General features: G+C 35.8%; 2 protein-coding genes across 3 annotated transcripts in view; both read left to right on the plus strand.

The window, feature by feature from the left end:
• Positions 1 to 2,624, plus strand: part of phf24 (PHD finger protein 24) — a 48,333-nt gene extending 45,709 nt beyond the window's left edge. For both annotated transcript variants that reach the window (XM_024299616.2, XM_024299617.2), the window contains one exon: positions 1,416 to 2,624. In XM_024299616.2, coding sequence (XP_024155384.1) covers positions 1,416 to 1,512 — 97 coding nt within the window. In that variant the 3' untranslated portion in view covers positions 1,513 to 2,624. The remainder of the gene's footprint in view (positions 1 to 1,415) is intronic.
• Positions 2,625 to 8,695: 6,071 nt separating this feature from the next.
• Positions 8,696 to 17,378, plus strand: prkab1a (protein kinase, AMP-activated, beta 1 non-catalytic subunit, a). Its single transcript, XM_024299662.2, has 8 exons — positions 8,696 to 9,582; positions 11,592 to 11,768; positions 11,863 to 12,032; positions 13,559 to 13,652; positions 14,023 to 14,137; positions 14,363 to 14,496; positions 14,642 to 14,710; positions 16,235 to 17,378. Exons 2-8 carry the CDS (start codon positions 11,619 to 11,621, stop codon positions 16,310 to 16,312), a joined length of 810 nt encoding a protein of 269 aa, XP_024155430.1. The 5' UTR covers positions 8,696 to 9,582; positions 11,592 to 11,618; the 3' UTR covers positions 16,313 to 17,378.
• Positions 17,379 to 20,252: the final 2,874 nt, after the last annotated feature.

A 20,252-nucleotide genomic window follows, 5' to 3' on the forward strand; every position in this document is an offset into this window, starting at 1 on the left:
TTTATGCCCAGGAGGTAGAGCTTTTTTCCCTCTTCAAGCCTTTAATTATTTAGTGACAGTAATGCAGTCTCAACAAACAGTAGTTGTAACTTAGCTGAAAATTTAATGTAGGTCAATGTAATTTATCGTTCATTTTGATGGAGAACGTCCATCCACAGTCAGCCATTTTCAGCTTGATGCTTTCTTAAAGGTGCAGGTTATTGCTAACATAATCAATCCTGCTTTGTTTTTCTTCCACTAATCCTTACAACAGATTTTTAGCTTCACGTGACCTTTTATCCATGTTATTGAAAAAAACCCTAAAATTTGATATATTTATTTAACATTTTGCTATTTTTTAATCATTTTTAATTTTAAAAATGTAGTAATTTAGTAATTTTAATTTCAATTTTCATTTAAATTTAATTTCGATTTAATTTAATAATTTTCTCTTTTATCAATTATCTACTGTATTTTCCACTCTAAAAGGCAAACATAAAACCCTTCATTCTTCTCAAAATAGCATTTTGAGAAGAATTATGTTCGCCATTTTCTAGTACTGTCCAATCTACTAATTCCAAAATCAAGTGCATTAAAAATTTCCCAGAAGTCTTTGCACAAAAACAGACTGCATCAATGCTTACTAGATTAGAGAATATAGGCCACAATGCATTGCGTTCGAACAATTTCAAACATAAAAAACATGTTTAAATGTAATTTTTTTGAATACCCATCCACGTTTTCCCCATCAGAACACAGTGGAGTCATAAATAAATGTCATGAAATGTTCATATTCGATTTTCACTTCATGAAATCGGTGACGTCATATCAGTCATTTGAAACATTTAAAGTTAAGACATTATATTGTTACATTTTTTAACGATATTTTACTGTTGAATTGTATTCTATTGTAAAATATGGTTCATCTCAAACATTCAGATTTGTTTTATTTGGCCTTTAAAACCCCCACTCCAATCATCTTTTGATTTATTACAAAAGTGGAATTTTAATTATAATTATGCAGTTTTATGAGAAAAAAAAAACTTTTTCGAGAGCATAGTTTCTGCAGAGCGGCAGGAGTTCATTACAAATTTGCCTTTTGCAGGACATTTAGATAATAGATACAGTAAAAAAATTCCATTACAGTTGGTAAGGTTACCTTTTATTATTCACATAAAATTGTGTTAAACAGCGTTCACCAATCCACTCTCAGACCGTAAACAGGAAGTGACTTTAAGCACAATACCGCCATTTTGTCTGACGTCACCAAAAGCTTACTTTTTTTTAATCATGACCTCTATCGTCAGAAAGGTGCCATAAAAATGTGTTATAAACACAATTTCGTCTGAATCGCTTAATTGTTAAATATTTGCTTGAAACAAATGTTATTAATTTAAAAACTTTACACTAACACATGCTTTTCCTGTTTTCAACAGGCCTGTCACTTGGGCAGACTTTTTAAGAGAGAGCGCCATTTATGTATTGGCTGCAAGGCCCAATAGTTCTGCCATGCACATCCGCTTACCCCTATAGTCCAGGAACCTCCACTGCAGCCAGCAGAGAGAGAGAGGGGGGGAGAGGGAAGGGGGGTGGCGGTACACTCCACAGCACAGATGGGCGGGGGAAGACAGACATGTGGACATGGTGTCACCAGGACGGCCGCTGACGGACCAGAGTGGAGCACGGATGGGGTTGAACAGCAAAGCCACGGGCAGACTCTCTCCTCCTCTGCATCACCAAGACACCGCAACACTGACGACACACTTGCTGACTGACAGCAGCTTTCACTTCCCAACAGTTTAGTATTTCAGGGACAGAAACACACAGAACAGAGAAACATAAGCTACACACTGTAGAGCAAGTAGCGAGACAACTTATTTTATTCATTTTTGCTCTCCATATTTACTTCATTTTGCTGTAATGTGTTTCCCTTTACCAATTGTTCATCCCAGGCACTTATAAATCCAATAGAGTTCTCTGTTTGATTCCTGGAAGGAGATTAAGTTCACTGCTGCTGCCGTCAAGACGTACCAAACAGCTATCCATATTCAACATATTATACCAGATCCGCTCTGCATACATGATAAGTTATTGAGTATTAAAATGCTGCATTTATTCGTGTATCCTATATTATCTTCCCTTCCTCCCACTTTCATCCGTCTGTTCTTTTGAATTACTAACTGTGAAAAGGGAGTGAATAATAATGAGCGCTAATCCTGTAAGTGATATGTATATATTATTGCTATACTATATGTAATGTGCTTGTGCTTTGAAAGCTGCACTATGTTAGTGGTGGAAAGACTAGCTCCTACGTTCTTCACCAGTGGATTCAAATCGAGCAAGTTCACACAATGTCATGTTGAAAGACAGTTGCACACTGCATTTAACATTTTGTTTTATTCCTTTGCTAAAAATGCCTCGTTTAAAGGTTGCTATGAAAAACATGATGGAAGTTTTGCGATGTCTTAGATTGTAATTTGACTTCACAAAAAGAAAAAAAGAAAAGACCACAAAGCCGTGTGATGTTTTAATGTGTTGAAGGCTCAATGTTGGGCTGCTGTAGTGACAAAAGTGTAGATGGCATGAAACCCGACGATGAGATAGAAATGTCACAGCGCTGAAATAAACGCATGGCATACAGACCACTTTGTTTGTCTTATTTTAAATCATGAATGGTTCAAGTACAGTTGGCTCTGCTGCGTTTTCAGCCATCCATGCACTGAATGCTGCAGACTTGATGGATCCAGAATGTAATCAGGTTTGATTGAAGCTCACAGCAGGAAGTAGGGGGCAGAAATACGGCAAGCAAACAGAATCATATATCTCAAAGAGCAAGTTCAGACACTGTTGGGAGAAAAAAGAGAAATTGGAAAAATGAATGAGCTCCTAAAATACAAAGTTTTTAAGTCCTTCTCTGGTCTGGACGGGACTTCATTAGAAATTCACCTCTTGGTTCTTGGCAGGACTGTTGCTGCCCCATTTCCTATAATCCCGCTGTTTGCTTGCTCCTGCTAGCTTACAGCCTGTCACAACCCCAACATAATATTAGCAGTGCAACAAAAATGGCGAACATTACCAGAGCTATCCAGTTTTGAGACAAGGCCACCTCAGATGACAAAAATGAAGATGTTACAGGATCTTATTTTATGAAAATGGATGCATCAGAGCTTGTGTCTTGTCGTAGTAGCTTCAATTAAAGACTTTTCAAACTGCATTTTTTGTCTGCTCCTAATTCACAATAATAAGAATAAAGAAATACTCAGAAATGCAATCCTAAGCTTAAATATCTGACATAGTCATACGTCCTCCATCTTCAAAAAAATGCCACAAGACCTTGTTAAAAATACCAAAAAATTACAATTTTTATTGGAGTGTGTCTTTAATCCTAACACACTGTCCTTCTTTTATACATTTATGATATGGGCTAGTTTTAAACTGGAAAAACTTACATTTTTAGATTCATTTTTAAACTTTAGAACTAATTGTAAACTTTAGAGCATCCAATTGGTGTATTTTTAAAATAATTTATTTATGATGAATCCCAAATAAATTAATTAAGTTAAAATATTCACACATACATTTTTTTATTCTTTTTATCAAAAGACTTGAAAGAAAACTTGTTAATTTTCAATTTTATCACAAAAGCACTTTAAAGCTTTGAGAAACCTCATCATGCTTAAAATGTTAGTCTTTCTCCATGTCAGAATCAGCTGATTATTGTTGATTACGTAAGCACTTCATTGCTGTAAAATGTTGCATCTCCTTGCAAAGCTGCTTTTCTCCATTCAATCTGCCTGAATTATAATAATTGTATTAACGGTTAAAGAGTTACAGTAGTCAAAAGAATGTCATCGCTGGAGATGAAATTTCCGTGTAAAAGCGTCAAACTGGGGTCAGACATATGCCCAGTAGTGCTTGTCCCGCCCTCTATATTCTACTGCAGTGTTCTTGAAAAAGCCTTTCAACCCAGTTGGGGAAGTAAAGCTGCTCAGAAGCAGGGGGATCTGTGGTCGTACAGTAGCTCAAGTACGAGCGTCAAACCAGGAATGGGGTGTCCTTGTAAAACACAGAAGTTGTAGCAGATATGCCACACAGCAAGGGAAAGTGTGGACGTCCATGTCTCCATCTTTTCATGAAGTATTTGCCAGTGGAGGGAACCCTCTCAAGGCTAAGAATGATCCCCATCCCCATCCTGCTTCGAGCTGATAACTTTCCTCTTTGCAACACAAAATCCCCTGTCAGGCGCCATGGTGGCTGAGATCAGTACAGCTCAGGACATGAAAAGCACCAGAAGGGGATTAGAAGCAACAAGAAAGGAGCAACGGTTAGACAGATGAAGACTCACAACGCAAGCAAACTCCAAACCTCATGCTGTAGACATTTCTCAAGAGGAAACAATGACAACACCAAATGTACCAAAGAGTAATCACATAAAGAGTGAACAAAGATAACAGCTAGAGGGGTTCAACTACCAGAATGTGGGATAACTGATGGTGAGAAAGTTAGTCAACAAAATATTTCAAGAGATCCAAAGTCCAGGAATGCACATAAACGATAATCTTCATAACACAAACATCGTACTATTAAAACCATGTGCCTCCAAAACAAGAGAAGAGCAAAAAACTCAAGACCAGTATGTAGTTCATGAAAGCTTTACCAAAGCAAAAAGCTCTTGAGCAGTAAAAGAGTGGATTGAACGTCAAACCCACAATCTAACGACAGCAGAAGAAATGAACAAAAGCGCCCTAACCATGATGCCCCCCAGCCACGAGCTGGCAAACTGAATGCCTCAGATAATACAAACCCAATGAAGAATGAAGAGCAGACGCTGTCATGCAAAGACAAACCCCCGTAGGGTCGGAGTGGAACCAGCTTTCACATTTTACTATATTTTTTATAAAGGCCAGTTTATTTTAGGTTATCGGACGAACCAGAAAACTATACTGCTCACAAAAATGAAAGGAGCACTTTAAAGAAACACATTAGATACATCAGATCTCAACATGAAGTTGGATATCTATACAAATAACGACAGGGCAGTGTCTTAGGAACAACAGGATGCCAAGTCTTTTCATGGAAATAAAAGTTTTCAGCCTACAGAGGCTCAATTGTGTAGACACCATAAAATCAGAGTGAAATAAAGATGTGGCAGGCTAGTCCATTTTTTACAAAACTTAATTTCTGCAACTCACAATGCTTTTCAGTATCTTGTGTGGCTCCCACGAGCTTGTATGCATACTTGACAACGTCGCGGCTAATGAGCCTGTTCCGCCTTGCACAAAGGAGCAGGTATCGGTCCTGCTGGGGGGTTGAGGACCTTCTAATATGGATATTCTAATTCCATACTTCCATTTGTATTGTTTTGATGTGGAAAAACAACAGTGGAACTTTATGTGATAGAATTTGCCATTAATTTTTGTAACACTTGCATATATTTATTTTACACTTGATTTTCTAGCAAGAAATACAAGGAATCTGGAAAATTTCACCTGTACTGTTCAGTACCAAGTGTTTATTTTAAAACTCATAGTCTTCATTCACCTTTATCTAAAAAGTTTCTTGAAAGGAAGTGGAGAAGCTAAAGTAAACACACTATCACAACTATTGTAAGACAAATGGTATATATTTCATTTGTGTATAAAATTTCTAATTTCTCAGTTTATACATTTAATATCAAACACATATACCCATAAAGTTGCAGGCTTAAAAATGTCTGCATAAGTGAACCAAACAAAAACGACAAATGAATACACAACATAGAGATCACGGGGTGTCTGAAAGGAGTGGAACTGTGTTGTGTTGTCTCCAATGCACCCTTAGTTAACCAAGTGTTCAAGCTAATTCCACAGATAACAAGACTAGTGTGTACTTGTAGTCTGAAGGGTTGAAGGTGAAGAGAAGCTAAGAGTGTAATCCACTGAGGAGCTCTTGTGCTGCTAAGCACTACCTGAGACAAAACCTTTCAACCACACGCTGTGCTCTGAATGTCAAGCAGTCAATATCTATGGTGCCATTGAGGCACTTAACTTTTGTTTTCTATTGGTTTGTGTTTGGCTAGATTGCTGTAGATCTGCTTTATTTGGATGAGAATAGGATCTCCACAGAGGTTCAAGTTAGTACCTTTAGGTTCAAATGACCATCTACACCTGGTTTACAGTCTAAAATGTGTTGCAGGTGGGGATGAGATTTCAGGAACTAAGACTTGGATGACCAGGATTTACTTAGATATCAGCGATTCCGTAATACATTGGACAAAAATAATGTAGACACTTTACATCCCAGCCAGAATTGATTAAAACTGTGACGGAGGCTAATAGGTCAGGATGGATGGATGGCTCAGTTGGCTGGTTGTGGGACTGCCTCAGGAAACCCAAGGTTTGTTTCAGAGAGGGCCCAATGAGCCTAATCCAGAGGGAGTCCTTACACTGGATTCCAACCCATTCTCATCCCCAAGTCGTCATTCATTGACGTTAGGTTAAGGCCCTGTGCAGGTCACTTTTTTCTGCTTTGGGTGTCCCCAACCCATCGTTCAGTTTGTAAAATCAAGGGTCTGCATCTCTGGATGCAGTACTGGATGTGGAGTAGTCCTTGTGTTGAATCTTGTACCGGTACACTAACCCACACTAACCCAGTACTGGTTCCCTAACCTGGTACTGGTTTGCATTTGGTATCACGTCCAGTACAGCACATCGTAATGGTTCAGAACTGGTACCACATCTAGTATCGCATCCAGTACCGTGTCCGGTAACTGGTCAGGGTTTCAGTACTGAGTTTGAGTACCAGTGGAATCCGCGTTGCAGTACTGGACCGGTTCCAGTTTGCAGCCTGGAGGTTGGGGACCCCACATTTAATGGTAACAGCCAGCACGACAAAAAATGACAAGTCGGGGACACCCAGCCACGTGTGGGAGGAGCTACCACCTCGTGTTTTCAGCACGATCGCTACATGAAGCAGTGTCTGTGCACATCTCATTTACAATGCATGGAAGACACAGATGATGTCTGGAGATCAGGTTTATTTATTTCGAAAAGCTCTAAAAAAACATGAATAAATATGTCTCCATGTCTGGGATCATCAAATCTCTCCCAGTAGAGTAAGCTTAACTTTTATTGTGGAAAAGTTCCAATTTTTGGTGCAAGAATACTTTAAGATATGTTGCAACCCCTGCACAAAGAAATTATGGTGTTACAAACTGTTGGAGACTTTGCGGTGCATTTTAAACTGATCATTTCCACATATTCCCTAATAAATCAGGAATAGATGAAGCCCAGAACACAAAGCTCCCTCTCATCTGTGGGATCGTGTACCTGGAAAAGACTGAAACAGTAATAGAGTTGATGACTGAAAAATATTAAAAATTGAAAAAATGGTTTGAGAAACAGACATATTGATAAATTGAATTTTATTTGGAAAGAATGGCTTCAATAAATTAAAGAATCAAGATCGGACTTTGTGTAGTACTGATTGATAAATAACCAGAACTCACAGCCCAGTTCTAAGTATGTTACACTTTCTTGTATATGTTTGATTTCTATTTTTCTTTCTTTTTTTTAAAGTACCTTTACATTTTTCATGATCCAATCATTCCTACAAGAGTCTTAATTTTTTGCTATTCCATTTTTGAAAAACTATCTTTGTAAAAATGCAACACATTGAGTTTCCTGAAAACCTAATAATTAAAAAAATAATGACAAAAGAGAAAATGTGCTGCGGAGGACCACTGCCCTGCGCATATTGCACAACGGCTGACACCAGCTTCCACTCGACCAGATTTCTGAAGACAGAAATGGCAGGTGTGAGGGGAGATGATGATGCAGCTGCTTGAACATGTAAAACTCAGAGCAGGATGAGGCTGTGCAGGTGTGACAAGACTGTAAAACCAGAATCACAAGATCTGCTTGATCGGTGAAAGAGCTCATGAGGAATTGGAGACAAATTTAGTCATTAAAAGAAATTATTGTAGCCTAAACACAGAATGTTTGTTCACGATGATTGTGCAATAAAAGTATAAACGTGAGATTAAAAGAAGTAGTTGCAGTCATATTACATAAAACAGACGTATTTATATATATATATATATATATATATATATATATATAGCTGAACAACAGCCACTATGTGACAGCTGTCATAAATTGTACTCATAAGGGTTAAAGTAGTTCTGGATTGTATCAAACACTTTCAAGCTGGACATACCGGAAGTGGCAAACTGTTGGGTTGGAGCATCTCCGTCCCCACTTCCTCTTGTCCATCTGTCCTGATTCATCAGTATTTTAATAAAGAAATACTCAGAAATGCAATTTTAAGCTCAATTTTCTGTATATAAGCCCACCATCATCAGAAAAATACCACAAGAACATGTTAAAACACCTAAAAACATCATTTTCATTGGAGCAGATCTTTAAATTCATCAGATTAAATTACTCACTATTAGAAATCAACATGTTGTAACTTTTTTAGAATCAAAACTAGCAGAATTCCACTTCAGCCAACTTGAACTTTCCAATCACATCCTAAGAAGCAGCAAAACACTCACATTCCTCTGTCAGTTGTCAACCAAAACACTTTTTATAGCCTAAAAGGCCCATCAGCCTAAATGAGCTAATGCTATCTGGTTACAGAGCCTCCACCTAATCACTAACATCATGTTTCTACTGCAAGCATCTCTCTGGGACTGAGCCAACATACATCCTGAAACAGGGAAAAACGCTTCTGCTAGACACTTTCAGCTCCTCATTAAATGCACAAACTTTGAGGCTTCAATGTCCCTTATGATTGAAAAAAAACACTTTGAATCAGGGAAATAGTATGCTGTATGGTGTGGGAAAAATAAAACAAATAAAAGGCAGATTTTTTGCTTTGCAGTTACTGCTGCTGCATCATGGTCACTGCTAACAAACAACCTGGGTATAGATGGTTTAATACTTTAAAGTTCATATCAAACAAAAATATGGGATACACATTTTCAAAGAAAGTTGTACATTTATGTAGATTTCCTTTAAATTGAACATTTTTTAACTCAATTTACTTTGTTTGGCTCCATCGAATCAGATCAGAGATCTCCTTTACACAGACCTGTATAGTTTTGTAGTTTTGTCTACTTTTAAATAGGATTTCTTTCTTCTTTTTTTTTCTTCATTTCAGCATATTACACCCAATGCAGTTTTCACCCAAAAACAAACAAAAAAAATGCTCAGCAAAGACATATAAATAACAATAATAGAAGGTAAATTAAGAATTCACATGATGAAAAGTGAATGCTTAACAAAAAAAAGGGAATTTAAAGAATGAAGGAGCTACAAATCAGGAGTTGTCCACGAGCTGTAGATCCTTTTTCAAATTAAGTGGTTGAAATTGAAGTTCTGGTCCTTGCTGCCATCTAGTGTTGAGTCCGTGTAATTACATCTCCATCATGAGCAGGGAGGATGCAGACGAGAGATGAAATATCGCGGCTTTTCAGCAGTTTTCACAAGGTGACTTTTGTCTTCTGCGCATGAGCAAAACGGGGGCGGGTTTGTTTTGACGGACCGTCCAGTGTTATCTTTTTGGATGAAGTTAACTGGACTCCAGTGGGAAGTGTCGTCGACGGCCGGTGGTTTTCAGGTAAGCAGTTAAATAAATAATTTATTCTCAGCTTTTTTCTGCTTTTAAATCGGTAGCAGTAGCTTTTAGCACCCGGTGACGCTGATAAAGGTGATGGTACGGCGGCCAGCCGAATAAATAACAACCACGCTAGTGAGTACTAGGTGATAACGACGGTACGTTAGCTTGTCAAGCTATTGGTTTTTACTATTAAAGTGAGGTAAAAGGCGTTTACACTCGCTACAGAAATAAACAAATTATGTAAATATACCTTAATACGTGTTGGTTACAACCTCGTTAGCTAATATTTATAAAACTACAGATAGGTCAGTAATTATTCTTCACAGTTCTCGAACGTTTATCATTTTCCCTCTTTTCATTTATCGTTTTTTTTTATTTTATTTCCTTCTTTCTTTTTGTTTTCAGTAATTACATCATATAATTATAAATACGTTTATGTGCGTTTTAACGCGCCTTTTTACAGTAAACAAAATCCAATGCTGGAATATTTTCAAAATAAAATACTTGAATGTCATTTTTTTTTTGTTGATATTGTTTTAGCTATTATATATGTACCAGTCCTTTTCCACACAACCAGCTTTGATAGTTTTAAAACTTAACTGTTTTGGTTTTCAAACTCTGGGTAACAATCAGTGATCTATTAATATGAAAATCTTACCAGTCTCTTTTTTTTTTTCTTTTTTGTAGAGGTCACCTTGTGTCGTCGTGCTGGACTGAGCAAAGATGTGAATTAGAAACCAGTATAGGCTATAAAAATATTAAGCCCCACTCCTGTCATCTTTTGATCTATTTTAATTGCCCATAGTAGACTTTTTAAAGTGATAATTCCATTTTAGCTCAAATCAAAAAGCCTGTGTCGTTTTCTAAGACTGTCTGAATTTACACTCTAATCCCTAACTAAAAAAACTATACAGTGCAGAATAATCTTGTGCCTTGGATTTTACAAGCAATTTGGACACCATCCTTTTTTTTCAAGCAGTAAATATATGTCATCAATTTCCCCAAATAAACACCTAATAGGTATGTACATTATACGAAAATCATTTATGAATCCACTATGTTGTTATGATAACTTGGATGGATTTAAAAAAAAAAAATAATGAAAATTGTTTAAAGTGCATTGTGGTCTATATATTTCTAGCTTACTCCCTCTCACAGACCCAAGCTAACATTAGCAGTACAAAAAAAAAATTAAAAAAAATGGCGAGCAATGTTGAAGCTATCCAGCCGTACAGTTTTGAACCAGAAACGAACTGTATTTTTTTGTCTTCTCCTGATTCAACATAATTTAAATAAATAAATACTCAGAAATGCAATTAATTGTCTTTATATATATGTCCATCTATCGTAAAATAAATGCCACAAAAACACAGTTTCCATTAGAGTGAGTCATAGTTTTTAAACACAGTTAGTGAGCTATTAATAGAAACTTTAAACAAGTCTTTATTGCAGAGGTCACCTTCTCTCATGCTGAATGGAGCAAAGTCTGCACTGATTCACAAACCTGCATAGGCTAAAAAAATATTTTAAAAAATTTTAGGCTGTTGGGAAGAAAAATTTTAAAATAAGATAAACAGGCATGCATGTGCGTCTAAAAAAAAAGCCCCATTCAAAGCATAGCATTGCCCCACTGCTGAGATAACATTTGGACAAATACCACGTGAGTGTAATGCTGAAACTAAAATAACAGGTTATTGAAATGCTCACAGAGCAGGAGCAGGCGGGACATCCCTGTTTTTGGACATGTCCAGCAGGAGACTTGGATATCAGGTTGGAGTTTGTAATGTAAAAAAAAACAAACATTTTCTCTGAAAAAAATCCTCATCTTATGCTATATGCTAGTATTTTCTTACATATAACCAACCACTCAGGTGTTTTAGTATAGGAAAATCCATCTATCCATTCATACATGAATGTAAACCCTTTAGAACACATTCTAATGGCTGAATTGTGTCCTATTTTCCCTTTTATTTTTATTATATTCAATAAACTCTCCTCTTGCCTCACAGTGATCATATAGTAAACTAAAGGACAGCATGGGGAATACGAGCAGCGAGAGGGCTGCCATGGGCCACGGGGAGAAGTCTCAGCGGAGGGACAGCAGAGGAATCAAAGAGGGAGAAAGACCCAAAATCCTAATGGACAGCCCGGAAGATGCAGATATTTTTCATGGAGAAGATATCAAGGTGAGCACAGATTATTTTGTCCTACATTTAACAATCTGTTACAACTTACTTCTTAACTTTAATGAATTTAAAAAAAATTCTGTGTATGTTTCAGGCTCCTTCGGAAAAGGAGGAATTCCTCGCCTGGCAACAAGACCTGGAAGCAGAGGACAAGGACCCAAATCTGGATCGACCCACAGTCTTTCGCTGGACTGGAGATGGAAAGGAGGTCTTTGTGTCAGGATCCTTCAACAACTGGGCCAACAAGATTCCTCTAATTAGAAGGTAAGAGCATGTGCAGAACTCACTGATGCTCTACATTCATATTCTACTTGTCTCATTTATGTCAAAAGTAACACTAATGAAATATTCAAATATTTTTATTTGACATTTTTTAGAACGCACACCCACTTTTAGCTGTAGTTTGCTATTTTTTAGACATTTTTATCCCACATTTAATGCTTTTATTATTCTTGCATTTAAGATTTCCATTTTTTTTACCTTTTATGTTTAATCTGATTTTGAAGAAAGTTTACTTCTGGATTCTCTCCACTCATTCTTGGCGCTTGTCAAGTCGCTCGGTCACGTGTCAAAAATACACCTGTTTTTTTTTGTAAAGCGGCTGTGTTGAAACCCCCCAAGCTGGCAATGTTAGAAAAAAACAAATATTTTTAGAAAGCTTCTTTTTTTCAGAAAAGCGTCAGTGAAGAAACAGAAGATTATTCTTAGACTTCAAAATAAAATACATCTGCATTCAACAGACCAAAACCAGGAGGCTTTACTCTAAATTTAGATTTATTGTTCCTATCACCATAGTAATTATAGATTAGATTCCACAACCAGCTGCCTAGTGTTACAAGGATGCTGCTAATAAAGTTATTCAAACTTTGGATTAACGTTTGTAATTATATCTTCAAAATACCAGTTTTAGTGACCCTTTATTATTTTGTTTTAATTTATCTGTCTCACCTTAAAAGTCAAACGAAGCTGAAGTCTGATTTTTTTACATTTTGATACAAAACGTATTCTGATATATCCTAAGACACTATTTCACTGTATCAATATATCACTATATCTCTTTAAATTATGATTTAATAATTATCTGAATACAATTTTCCCAAAAGTAAAATTGTAAAATACATGTTATTTATTGATCAGAACATTAATCACTGCAACTGTATCCCATAAACAAGTTGATTTTGCTCTTAAATATTAATTGAATATTTCCTTGGATTTTAAATCAATACAAGTATCACCAAATAAAGTATTGTGATATTTGACTGAATAAATATTTTCTTACACCCCTAATATAAATATGATATATTTACTACACAAATGACAATGGTACGTTGCATTTTTATAGCCTCAAGGGAAATTCAAAACAAACCTGTGCTCCCTTTAAGATATCAGCGCTCTTATCTGGCCTTAAACCCCCCCAAAACCTCACAGCTCCAATATGTGACTAATGCTGCATTTACAGCCTCACAGAAGAAAGGTGGCAGACGTGAATTTGGCACACAAATCACATTAATACAGCATTAAGCTTAGAACTTTAGCATCACCTTTTTTAAAGGTACACAGGAATGTAAACAACTTCCCTTTTATCATTAATTTTGTGGTTTTTTTTACAGTCCAGTGACGAAATAAAACTTATTTTAACCCCTAGTGTTTTACTCAGTGATTATTTAAGCTAAAAATCAACAATAGATTAGCCTACACATTATTGTTCATTCCTGCTTTTTTGATTCCAGCCGCTTTCAGAATGTTACTAACTGGCTTACATCATTTTTTTTTTTTTTTGCCTGTCAAAGCCAGAACACTTTTGTGGCAATCGTTGATCTACCTGAAGGGGAGCATCAATACAAGTTTTACGTGGATGGGCAGTGGACCCACGACCCCGCCGAGGTAAGCTCAGTTTAGTCCCACACTCACCAGTCAGAAACAGGAACATTGTCCTGTGACTGTTCTTCAATCCAGGGGCTGATCAATCAATCAGACACTGATGATTCTCTAGAATATTTTTTTGATAAACACATCTCACAGCTGGTGTTTGAGACCATTGATCTGTAGTTTACACTTTTATTGTCTTGTCTCCTCAACATTTTCTTTACCTCTTACCTTTTATAAATGGCTTTCAGATCAGATTGAGCCACTGGATAAATCATGTTTTCATTTATTACATTTAATTTTATCTTCAGCTGCTTTACTTTTTTGATTTGATATTTTTTCTCAGTCTAGCTGTATATTTGATTGCTCTTTGTTTTTTTCTTAACAGCCTGTAATAACCAGCCAGTTAGGGACGGTCAACAACATCATCCAGGTGAAGAAGACAGACTTTGAGGTGTTTGATGCTCTCATGGTGGATTCTCAGAAATCCTCAGACATGTCAGGTGAGTGCTTGAAATCATGAGCAAAGCCTCACAAATAAAACGCGGATTGTAACAAAAAAAGACCAACATTTATTATACCGGACGAGCCCCCAAATTGTTGAGATTTGGACAGCGGTGCTCTAAGTGGGTTATTATTCATACAATTTTTGTTTTACACTCTTGTTGAGCAAAAAGGGAGCGCTTGACCTCTGATCTGAGGATTTAATTGGACTCTCCTTGTGTCAGATCTGTCCAGTTCTCCTCCAGGACCATACCATCAGGACCCGTATGTACCCAAACAGGAAGAGAAGTTCAAGTCTCCGCCTATTCTTCCACCTCACCTGCTCCAAGTCATCCTCAACAAAGACACAGGGATTTCAGTGAGTAAAAAAACATTTTAAAGTTTGTATTTATTCCCCTAACTTGTTGATAAAATACATTTTGATTTCTATAATCAAAAAGCTATGAAATGTTGAGGCTTTTGTCTTTTTCCCAGTTTGTCTCTGCTTTGTTTTTCTCCTCCAGTGTGATCCTGCATTACTTCCAGAGCCCAACCACGTCATGCTCAACCATCTTTACGCTCTTTCCATTAAGGTAAAGCTTCTGCTTGAATGACTCCAAGATTCACAGCAAACGGGCTGAAGTTTCCTTCACAGACTTTAGCTACAATCTTTTCCTAGAAATGTCTTTTTTTAATATACATATCCATAGTAATAATAAACAGTACACCCTTACAGACCAGACAGTTTACCAGTCTGAGGGTTTGTGTTGATACAGATATTTAAAGAGCTATGCAGGGATGAGATTAAAAAAAAAAAAAAGCCTTAATTTATTGCTCCTTTCCCTACAAATTTCGGCACGTAAATACTCAATAACACTTTCAGCAATCTTGGTATCCAAAAAGGTTCATCTTGTTCAGAACACTACTGTTTGTATTTTTGGTATCAATAAACTTTACAGTTTTTGAAATATTGAGCAAAATATGCCCCATAGGAAATGAATGACAAAGTCTTGAAATTTCAAAATGTTCAGTAGATTAATAAAAAGCCTTTAAAAATATTCATGGACTATTTCCTAATCTTTCATAGTAATTAAAAAAACAGAGTTTACCTAATATTTTAGCAACATGCTAACATTTTTGGCTAATTTGTTATCCATGGGTCTCTTTAGGCTAATTTAGAGTTTACCTTCTCTTTTAGCAATTTAAACTAAATTTTGACTAATTTAGTTTACTGTGGAATATTTGGTTATTTTGGAGTTTTACTAGTATTTAAGCAATGGCCTTGTTTTTTGGCTAATTTGGCATCTACTGAGATTTTGCTACTGAGTTTAGCTTCTATTTTAGCAACATGCTAACGTTTTTGACTAATTTAGTTTTACTGGGGAATTTTAGGCTGTTTTGGAGTTTAGCTTATAAGCAATGAGCTAGCTATTTTTTTTTGCTATTTTGGCATCTACTAAGGTTTTTTGGGCTAATTTAGAGTTTAGCTCATATTTAAGCAACACACTAAATATTTTTGCAAAATTGGCATGCATTAGGTATTTTTAAGCAATTTTACTACAAATTTTTCTAGGTAAACTTCAGTGCTCTTTCATAGTTCTCTAACAAAATTTTTAACTTTTTTACCAAATTTAACAATTTGCAAATAGCTTTCGCATTTTCAGGAAATCTCTTCAGCAATTAAAATAAATTGTGTCACCATTTTCAGCTAAAAGCTTCAGCGTCTTCAGAGACTACTTTCAGCAAAAACATTCACACTAGCATTATCACAGGTAATACAATTTTTCTAGTTAAAATGTAATCTTTTATTTTGGAGTATTTTTTCTTTAATTTGTTTCTTTCAACTTCCCAATCATCCTAAGAGTTCATCTACAGTGTATTTTCCACACTGTGAGTCGCTCTAGAGTATAAGTCGTACATTTTATATCTCATTTACCCTTTTAAGAGCCTATTTATTTTTTAGAAATCGCATAAGTGGCACCTGAGTATGTTACACCCTAAGCTATGCAAGAAAACACAACTTGTACTCCAAAAAACACAGTATTTGTTTTGTCAACCATTCCACTGATATAAAACAGATAAATAGTTTCTTCTCCACTTTCCTTCTTCTGTGACAGGATGGAGTGATGGTTCTGAGTGCAACACACCGCTATAAGAAGAAGTATGTCACCACTCTGCTGTATAAGCCCATCTGACTGCCGGTCGCTGCAGCCCGCTGTGTCTAATTGAGTGAACGAAGGCGCTCCCTGGATGTGACTTTTTACCATTAAATGAAGTGACGAGGCAAAGCCAGCTCTACACCCCCCCCGTTCATCCTTAACCTGTGAGGCGTTTCTGAATGACACGACAAGTTGAAGTAAGAACGGACTACATTGAGATCCAACCGAGTTTAAAGGGACATGTAGGACTTATTTAAATACTAATGTCAAACTAGATTAATATATTATATATATATAAATTTGTAAAGAAATACAATTATTTTGTTATCTTTACATCACTTAGGGCATTATTTGAACACTTTAACTGCTGTTAAGAAATCCATACTTTTTTAAGAGTTTATCGGGTTAAGCAAGTGTCTGTATGACAGTTTTTATTTAAATTTAGTGGTTAAAGTTAAAAACTATATATATATATATAGTTAGAATTTTGTAAGCCACAAATAGTTTGTCAAGAATTTGGAAGGATTTTTTTTTACCCTTAATGGTCAAAGTTTCAGTTTTAGAGTTTTATGTGTTCATATAGTGGAAGTAATTGCTTGTTAAAAACACCCATATTTATGAAGCATATTTTATGAATAATAGTAGTTACCATTGTGCTTTAATTGAGCTAAAGTCAAATAAAGATTGAAAAAATATTTAATTAGAAAAAAATAAATTTTAGAGTTTCAGGTGGTAAAATAAAACCACTTAAATAGCATTTTCTGCTAATTAAAAACATTTCCAATGGTCATAAAATTAGCTTTGATGAGATTGTGAACGATTTGTCTGTGAATAAACATGCCGTTCTCACGAGGTATTTGTGAGAAAAAACACTAGAGGATGAAGAACTCACAATGCTACCCTGGATCATATCTTGAGCGCCTGACTTGTGTCTCCTCCTGCATTGTCTGCATGTGTGCAGACGTAAAACTACCGAAAAATCAGATGAAGGTGGATGGATGTCGGCAAGTATTAGGCTAAGAGAGAAAAAAGTGTTAATCTGATGTCTCATCATCATATATCTGATGTTATCGAATCAAGAATAAAATATCACTTAAAATAATTTTTTTAATCAAATCACTTCTTTAGTGTGCATATTAACAGGCCTTAAGTCTCACTCTGATCATCTTTTAATCCACTTTAAATGCGTTCCTAGAGGTCTTTTCATTATGTTTATGCTATTTTAAGCCCAAATCTAAAATACTTCTGTCATTGTTTTAAGACATAGTTTCTGCTGTTCATTAGAAACTCACCTCTGAGTTGTTGTTGTGGAGCCGAACCCCAACCCCCCCACCCCCTGTTGCCTGTGGCCCACCCAGGACATTTTTTAAAACCATTTTTTCACCTGATTCCCAACAATTTGACGAAAGAAACACTCAGAAATGCATTTTAGATTAACTTTCTTAAAATATATCCGCAACCATCAGAAAAATGCCACAAGAATTTGCTAAAAACACAATTTTCCTATTTTGATTTGATACAATTGTCGTTATTAATTTATTGTGTAAACAGAAACATTAAGTTTCTTCCTACTAAGTTTTTTTGCATATATGTCCCATTTTTAAAAGCATGTCCCCATTTGTGCTTTGGAATAATTTGACTTCTGTTTCAATTAAACTGTTATTTTTTTCACAACTAGAGACACATCTGGATTCAACAGTTGTGTCACATTTGTGTAGTAGATTTAAGTAAATCACCTTATCCAATGTCACACCACTGCACAATCTAACATCTATTTGAGTGAATTACTTATATATTACTTTCATAACATCCAACTGTTTTCCGAATCAACTTAACCTCTGTTGGGGTCCCGGGGATGCTAGAGCCTATCCTAGTTACTGTTGGGTGAAGCCGGGGAATGCCCTGGATGGGCTACAGTCCATGCAGGGTCACACAGTCACAGACAATCGCTCATAGTCTCAATAACACATAAGGACAATGAAGAGTCACTAACTGTTTTATGATGCATGGATTTGGAGTGTTCACACATGCAAACTCCATAGCTGGGATTGGAACCAGGGCCTTCTTGCTATGAAGTTAGAGTGCTGACCACTAACCAGCTCCAAATAGAAGAAAAGGTTTACAAATATACTTAAGTTATTCCTAAAGTTCTGACCAATTTAATTGTTTAATTTGAATTAAACCGGTGATTGGTTTGTATGGGCCAAATCAAAGTCTGCATTTTAATTTTGCACCTTGTTTAATAAAAGAAAAATGCTCTGGAGTCACGCTCCAAAATGAGTATAAACTAACTAATGTATTGATTCAATTATATTTTTTATTTTTGGCAGATTTAAAACTAGATTCATTAGATTTTAGAAACAAATTTAATAAAAAAAAAAAGTTGTGTAACCTTCAAGGACACCTGAACCCAGATAACATGTTTGATATCTCATGTTTGACATGATGATATCTCCTGCACTCACTGTATTTCCTGTACAAACCTGACTGAGGCTGGAACATTTCCCAGTCGTTCCAGTCTTATATAATCTGCCTGCAGTTCTGCTCTGTTTTTCCCTGAAAAAAAGCATGTTTCTTTGAATGCAGAAGTAAAAAAAAAAGCAATTCCATGTTTGCAAATGAAATCAGACACATAAAAAAACACAATCATTGACTGCTAAGCAATCAAAAATGACTATATTTAGGATAACGACCAATGAAGCACTGCTGTAGTTTTCATTGTTACTCTTATTTATGTGTTCAAGTTGTCTCAATGCACTTAATAATATTTATTAGATGGTACTTTTTATTGATTGTTTTTATAAAGTTGCTTTTAGTTTTTGATGTAATAATTTCAATCAACACAGAAAAAAATAAAACTCTTTAGACTTTTTATTTCATGTGTAAATTATGCACTTATCATTGTTTGGTATTACATAACACCTCCTGTATAGTTCAACCGATGTATTTACAAAGGAACACGTTTACCACTTATGTTAAGTTTGACTGCATTAAATCAAGAATTGGAACAAAAATTAAAATGTTTTTGGTTTTTATATTTAGTGACTTTTTTTTCTTTTTTACAATGTTTTACACGATTATTAACACATTTAAAACAGAACATGACTTAAAACTCAGTAACAAATCATGTTTTCGATGATACATTGTATCAAAAAAATATATATACACTTTAAGTCACATTTTTTTGCTTTGTTTGCCAGGGTGCAACTTATACACAGGTTTTACTTGTATGTGATTTTTAAAAAAATAAATAGCAACAACCACTAGAGGGCACTGTAGGTGTGTGTATCAGTATTGGGGACTGACAGCAACGAAGAAGAAATACCAGTTTTATGTTGGGCTGAACAGGATTGCTCCACAGAGTTACACAGAGGATGAAGAATTCAACTGATTTAAAGTGACATACAGAGTTTAGTTGACTTGTTAGAATTATACTATGCTTTTCTGAATAATAGTTCAAATATTGTGCTAATATATGAGAATCCTCTTAAGTTTCATGAAGCCAAATAAGCATAATTGTGTTATGGTAGTGAAGCGTACATATATTCAGTCCATTATTGGTATCTATTCTGTCATGATCTTAAATAGGGTTGAAGGGAAAAGTCATTTTGACGATATATCTCGATATTTCGTTTGACGTTGCTAGTATCGATTTATAATGTTGGTTATATTTAAATAAATATGTATGAGCGTCTTTCAGCATCTTACTTTTTGTTTTTCACCTAAACCTCCGAGCACTAGTTGGCAGCTCTACACCACGATCAAAATAACAAGATCTCACATGAAACAGTTGTGTTAAATGTTGAGTCCGCCTCACGGTTTCTGTTCTTATGAGACATGTACTACTTAGTTTTTACTCGGGATGGGTACCAAACTGAAACTCTGTGCCATGTTGCCACCAGTATCATATAAAAACAGGGGTTGCAGTGCTTCTCAGAGAAGAATGAGTATACCAGCACATGTCCACCTCTAAAAA

Source organism: Oryzias melastigma, linkage group LG12 (genome assembly GCF_002922805.2).
Source record: "Oryzias melastigma strain HK-1 linkage group LG12, ASM292280v2, whole genome shotgun sequence".
In the NCBI taxonomy this organism is placed as follows: Eukaryota; Metazoa; Chordata; class Actinopteri; order Beloniformes; family Adrianichthyidae; genus Oryzias; species Oryzias melastigma.